This window comes from Equus przewalskii, chromosome 10 (assembly GCF_037783145.1).
Source record: "Equus przewalskii isolate Varuska chromosome 10, EquPr2, whole genome shotgun sequence".
In the NCBI taxonomy this organism is placed as follows: Eukaryota; Metazoa; Chordata; class Mammalia; order Perissodactyla; family Equidae; genus Equus; species Equus przewalskii.
The window spans coordinates 42,389,797-42,395,350 of NC_091840.1; the positions used below are offsets into that span (position 1 = coordinate 42,389,797).

Consider the following 5,554-nt stretch of genomic DNA (forward strand, 5'->3'; position numbering starts at 1 on the left):
TTTGCCAAAATGAGGTCATTCATGTTATGAGCCTGGCACACGGCAAGCACTCATATGTCACCTATCACCATCACTGTTTATTATCCCTGCCATAGAGGTCTTTTTCCAGACACCCTCTCCTCAAGCTTCAAACATGGAGGTGACAAGCTAGTAGTACCTTTTTAGCGTATTTGGCTCATGGAGTTTTTAAAATAAATTTGAATTCATTTCCAACTTGTAAAAGTCCGGATACTTCACTTAAAATTCTTGAAAATTCACGATCACAGCCTCTGGATCCTGATTACTTTGGTTCAGATCCTGGCTTCACCCCTTCAACTGAGTGATCTTGAGAAGTTAACCTCTCTGTTCCTGTTTCCTCACATTAAAATTGGGATAGTGTAGTAAATGAGTGAACAAATACCAAGTGATTAGAATAGGGCCTGGCAGGAGCACACAGAAAGTGCTACGTAAGCGTTGGCTAAGTTTGTTAATATAAGGTCAGGTCACATTGTGCCTACGTTCCAATATTGCAATAATTAGCAGGGTAGAGCCCTGGTTGTGCACTTTACACAGAACATGGCCTCCCCAGTTGACACAGAACACATCAGCAGGTTCTCTTATCTTTTTACCTGCTCAGATAGATCCAGGTGTTCAAACTACCCCTATACCCCAGCCAAGTGGTCCAAGTTCAGCATGCGACTTCACCAGGTCTGCCCTTGCCCAGACCCTCAAATTGGTCCCCTCTGTGCCCCCACCTACCCCAAATGGGAGTAGGCAATAGCCCTTGGCAGCCTCCTAGATACCTTGCTCAGTCTGGCAGTCCTGAGCCTTGGGGTTTTTCCTTGTTGGGCAGCAGCCCAGGTGGTCCCCTGGGGTGGCTCCCCCTAGCCAAATGTGTCAAGCCCCAGCAGGACTCAACACAGCTGAGAAGTAAGAAACTCCCAAACCCTCTTATCCCAGTTTTGGGCCTTGCACAAAAACTGCCTTCGGGAGTTGCTCAAGTCTTGCTTCACTCCATCCTTCTGCAGCTGCAGCCTAGTGCCTCTGATGTGGCAGTCCCTGAAAGACTTGCAGCCCTCTATACTGCCACGCTCCAGCATTGGACATTAATAGGCAAGAGCCTGAGCTGGGAGTGGTGACTGGGTGTGCCCTTCCCCCATAAACTTAAAGCACGGTAAAACTTAAAACCCCCCCTCTCCACCTCCACAATCAGAGAGCTCAGAGACAGAGTCAGCGCAGAGATCAGAAACTGGGAGGTGGGAATTTGATGTGTAAAAGAGACAGACAAAGTAGCATGTTTTGCTACCATTTATTTGCTACGTGGTATGTACCCAAGGCATGAGTCAGGTCTGGTGTCCTACCCTCTGATCCCAGGAGAGAGGGCAGGCAAGAAGAGTCCAAGGAGAAGCTATCCCATCATGGGGAAGTTGTAGGGGCTGACAGAGGCAGGGGAAAGACCCAGACATCCTGCTCTGACTTCTAGCAAGTTCTCCTGCCCTCAGTCATGAAGGGCTCCCTATCCTCCCGTCCAAAGGTCCCAGGTGCAGCAATGGGAGAGGGGAAGGGAGGAGGAAAAAGGAAGATGACTCAGTGCTGAATGGAGGCATCTCTGCTCTGCATGGCTATTTGGCCCTGGTCCTAACTACAGGCAAACTGGGTTCAGATGGCCAGGCCAAGTGCTGTGGTATGGAGTAGGGACTCAGTAGGCATGGTTGGCAATGTAGAGGGACTGTGCTGCTGCTCCACCATCTTCTCCACTTCCTTCATACTTGCCCTGGGCTGCAAGCCCATTCACCTGCAAAAGGGAAGAGGGGTAAGCAGCCTGATCCAGCCCACAGGTGCCAAACCCCGCCCAGGCTATAGCCTCCAGGTGCTGCCCCCTGCCTAGCTACACACCACCTCCCCAACCACCACCTCTAGCTCCCAACCTCAGCCCGCTTGATAAACTCCTCAGTGGCGGCCCCAGCATTGTCCTGTTGCCCTCGCCAGGCACTGAGTGCAGAGGCCTGCAGGGCCCGTCCATAGGAGAAGGTGAGGGCCCAGGGCCGGGGAAGAGGGCAGCGGTTGATAGCATTGAGGTTGAGTGATGCCTCCTCTTCACTCTGACCCCCAGACAGGAAGGTCACTCCTAGAGTGGAGAAGAGAAGACAACGGGTCAGTCACTCCCTATTTTTCCAGCATAAGGGACCCCTGAAGGCCACAAGAAGAACATGAGGATGAATCTTAGAGATGGGAACAAGTTAGGAAGTAAGGTGGTACCTGGGACAGCTGGGGGCACAGAGCGACGCAGGGCAGTGACAGTTGCCATGGCAATCTCCTCTGGGCTATACTTAATGGGACAGGCATGGCCAGGGGTCACCATGTTGGGCTTGAGCAGGGTCCCCTCTAGGTACACATGATGGTCACTCAGGGCCTTGTACACAGCAGCTAGGACCTGGGGATCAGAGAAGGTTTATTAGGTTCTGGGCCCTTGCCACTGATTGCTCTATGCTCCCTGACTAGGGGTGGGTGGGCATGACTGTGAAGGTCAGTATAGGCTCAGACTCACAGGTCTGTTTTAGGATCCAGTAAAAGAGTGCTGGGGGAGAGTGCCTGCATCTGAGCAGGAACTATGGGGAACAGGCTCCCCTGTCAGTGTCTGTGCCCAGGTGTGGACTCACCTTCTCTGTAACATACTGGCAACGTTTGAGGTCATGGTCTCCATCAGGCAGGATTTCTGGTTCCACAATAGGCACAATGCCATTCTGCAGGTAAGAATAGAGTAGCTTGGGAGAGGTAGTAGGCAGGATGGGAGAAAGCCCTGTAACCCTCTCCCCACCAGGCCCAGGGAACCCCATCTGATCCCCTCACACACATATACACAAACCTGCTGGCAGATGCTGGCATAGCGGGCCAGCACATTGGCATTCTCCAGAATGGCAAGTGCTGAGGGTGTGCGCTCGCTGATTTTCAGCACACAGCGCCACTTGGCGAAGTCTGCACCATCCTTCTTGTACTGGGCACAGCGTTCCGAGAGCCCATCCAGCCCTGCAGGCACAGTGTCAGCCTCATCACTCTTTGCCAGCATCAACTACCCAACAACCCTATGGTCCTGAAGCCTACCCATCCTGTACCTTGAGTGGTGGTTTCTCCATCAGTCCCGGCTAGAGGCACTACACCCTTGTCAACCTGTAGGGGAAACACAGGTAGAGGGCTGAACTCAAGCAACATTCCCCTTGCCACCCCTCACACACACATCAGTTTCCATGCTCAACCCCATCCAGGGCCAGTGGCTGCACCTTGATGCCCACGACAATGCCCTTATCCTGGATGGTACGGACGAAGGGGACACCATTATCATCTTTCTGGTAGAGTGTCTCATGGAAGAAGATGACACCTCCAATGCACTTCTTCACACGGTCATCGGCACTGAACAAGACCTGGCGGTACAAACGGCGGTTCTCCTCTGTGTTCTCCACCCCGATCTGGCTCAGCCGCTTGGCCATGCTGCCTAGAGGCAAAGAGGGGTGGCAAGGTCATCCCAACAGCTCCCTGGTCACCTCTACCCCACCTGGCCATAGGCACCCACCTACCTACAGACTCATCTGCGGCCAGAATGCCTTTGCCTGGGGCCACAATCCGAAGGGCAATGTCGGACAACTCCTTTTTCTGCTCAGCAGAAAGGGCTGGGTACGAGTGAGGCATGGTGACAGCTCTGTGAAATGGAGACAAGATATAAAAACTGGACCCCACCCACTACTTCCTCTGCTTCCTCTCCTGGCCATATGGGCCAAATGGCAGCCACCCCTGACCCCCCAACACCCAACAAGCATGGAGCTGGAAATAGGGCAGCAGTCCTTGGCATGAGTCCTGGGCGTCAAAGTGGCACCAATCCCACTGACAGCTAGCAGGCTTGGGCCCCAGTTCCCACATCGCCTTTTGTCCCTGGTGGGCACCCTTCCCGGCCCCAGGGAAAGATGCAGGGTGGGGGTGGGGAGGTGAGCAGCCCTGAAGCTATCGGTCTTCTTATGAAACTACTGCTCAAACGAAGAGGCCAATCCTTCTTGCACTGAATTTGGCCCCTTCGTCAGGTAGGCATAAGCCCTAACCTTCCAGCTTCCCTTTTCTCATCATCATTAGGACCCCTAGGGAAAAGTGCACTTACTTTCAAGGCTTCAGGATGAGGCAAAAGTACCCATCACCCCTCTTCCCTTGGCTTCTGGAGGAAAAGGTTGAGAGGAGGGGGGCAGATAGGGAGTAGGAATGGCACAAATAACTGCCACAGACTTGCATAACTTCTTTTCCATACCCCAAAACTGACTGCGTATGCAGTCAGATTGGAGCAGAGGATCAGGGTTGAAAGGAATAAGTAGAGAGCCTGAGAAAGGGAGGGAGAGATGCAGGAGGAGCAGGGAGGAGACTCGTAGGGAGGTGATGGTTAGACAGGCTAACTAGTCAGCAGAAAGGACCTAGACCAGGGGGACAGAGAAGGCAAGAGAACTGGAGAGGAAACAGCCTAGGAGAGGGAGCAGGCTGACATAAAATAGTCTGGGTGGGAGAGGCTGACCCCAAGGAAAAATCCAGTAGGTAGGAAGATTTGGGATTGGAAAAGCTGAGGTCTAGACGTGGTGTCGTGGGACAGGCTGAACCATGGGGTTTCAAGTGAGCAGAAATGAGAGAGGATGTAAGGAGAGCGCCCAGAAGGCACATCCAGGGACCCCGGGAACAGGGCAAGGATGGCAGGGGGAAGAGTCAGGGAGAGGAAGGGGAGATGCTGAGCTTCTCCCGCCTCGCCCTGGGCCTCACCTGTGCGCAGTGAGTTAGCAGCAGCAGCCACACCAACAGCTCGAGGTCAGGTCGGCAACAGCTGTGGCTCCAGCCACGGCTCCTGTAAATGAGGCTGCGGATGCCGCAGAGCTACGTGACTCCCCCCGGGGGGCGGGGCCAGCACCTCCCCCGCCCTGGCCACGCCCCCTCCTCAGGACTGGTGCTCGTGGCAGGGTCACGCCCACATGGGCGGGGCGAGGAGGTGGAGTGACTCCCCTGCCAGGATCTCGGAGGCTGTTGTGGTCTGTCCCCCCGCCCACCTCGTGGATCCCTGCCACCAGGGCCCCAGAGGCAGAAAATGGCCTTGCCCTCATTTCTGCCACAATTGCCTTTACCATATGCCAGGCATTGTGCTGGATGTTAGGGATTAAGCCTGGTCTGGTGAAGAAGAGTCACCTAAATTGTCACAACAGGTCAAGTAGGTAGGACAGAGCCACCAACAAAGTGCAGGAGTCCAGGACAGGGAGTAAGGAACTGAGTTTCTTTCTATGCACCCCTTATTCACCTGGGCTTACCCAGGAGGGGGATGGAGAAGGTAAGAGAATGAACCCTTGTCTGTTTCCCTCCAGGCCAGGAGCCAGAGAACAAGCAGTCCTGTGCCCAGAGTATTTGGGGAAGCAAGAGAAGAGCACACGGGCAGCCGGCTTTGGCTCTGGATGAGCGGGAGAGGTGTGTGGAGGGTGCCCAGGCAGGAGGGCCAAGCTGCCTCTCCCCTACCTCATCCACCCCACTTCCACCCAAGAAATAAGATTCAGTGAGCTTGAAGAAA

At 54.1% G+C, this 5,554-nt stretch overlaps 1 protein-coding gene across 3 annotated transcripts; it reads right to left on the reverse strand.

The window, feature by feature from the left end:
- Positions 1-1,274: 1,274 nt before the first annotated feature.
- Positions 1,275-4,944, reverse strand: ALDOC (aldolase, fructose-bisphosphate C). Of its 3 annotated transcripts, none has more exons than XM_008527763.2 (10): positions 4,765-4,921; positions 4,124-4,177; positions 3,552-3,673; positions 3,258-3,469; positions 3,093-3,147; positions 2,846-3,006; positions 2,640-2,723; positions 2,239-2,413; positions 1,908-2,107; positions 1,275-1,774 (listed from the first exon to the last, which is right to left on the reverse strand). In XM_008527763.2, exons 3-10 carry the CDS (start codon positions 3,661-3,663, stop codon positions 1,679-1,681), a joined length of 1,095 nt encoding a protein of 364 aa, XP_008525985.2. In that variant the 5' UTR covers positions 3,664-3,673; positions 4,124-4,177; positions 4,765-4,921; the 3' UTR covers positions 1,275-1,678. The 3 variants fall into 3 exon arrangements, with proteins under 3 accessions (XP_008525985.2, XP_008525986.2, XP_008525984.2); XM_008527764.2 differs by having other exon boundaries at positions 4,124-4,174; positions 4,765-4,896; XM_008527762.2 differs by lacking the exon at positions 4,124-4,177 and having other exon boundaries at positions 4,765-4,944.
- Between the last annotated feature and the right edge of the window lie 610 nt (positions 4,945-5,554).

What these genes read in the sequence shown, in the direction of transcription:
- ALDOC (XM_008527762.2), bottom strand. Translation starts at nt 3,663, where the DNA reads ATGCCTCACTCGTACCCAGCCCTTTCTGCTGAGCAGAAAAAGGAGTTG. An exon ending in TGGAGAAACCACCACTCAAG is followed by an intron (nt 3,007 to 3,092) that starts GTACAGGATGGG and finishes CTGTGCCTGCAG; the next exon opens with GGCTGGATGGGCTCTCGGAA. An exon ending in GCCAGTATGTTACAGAGAAG is followed by an intron (nt 2,414 to 2,639) that starts GTGAGTCCACAC and finishes TCTGATCCCCAG; the next exon opens with GTCCTAGCTGCTGTGTACAA.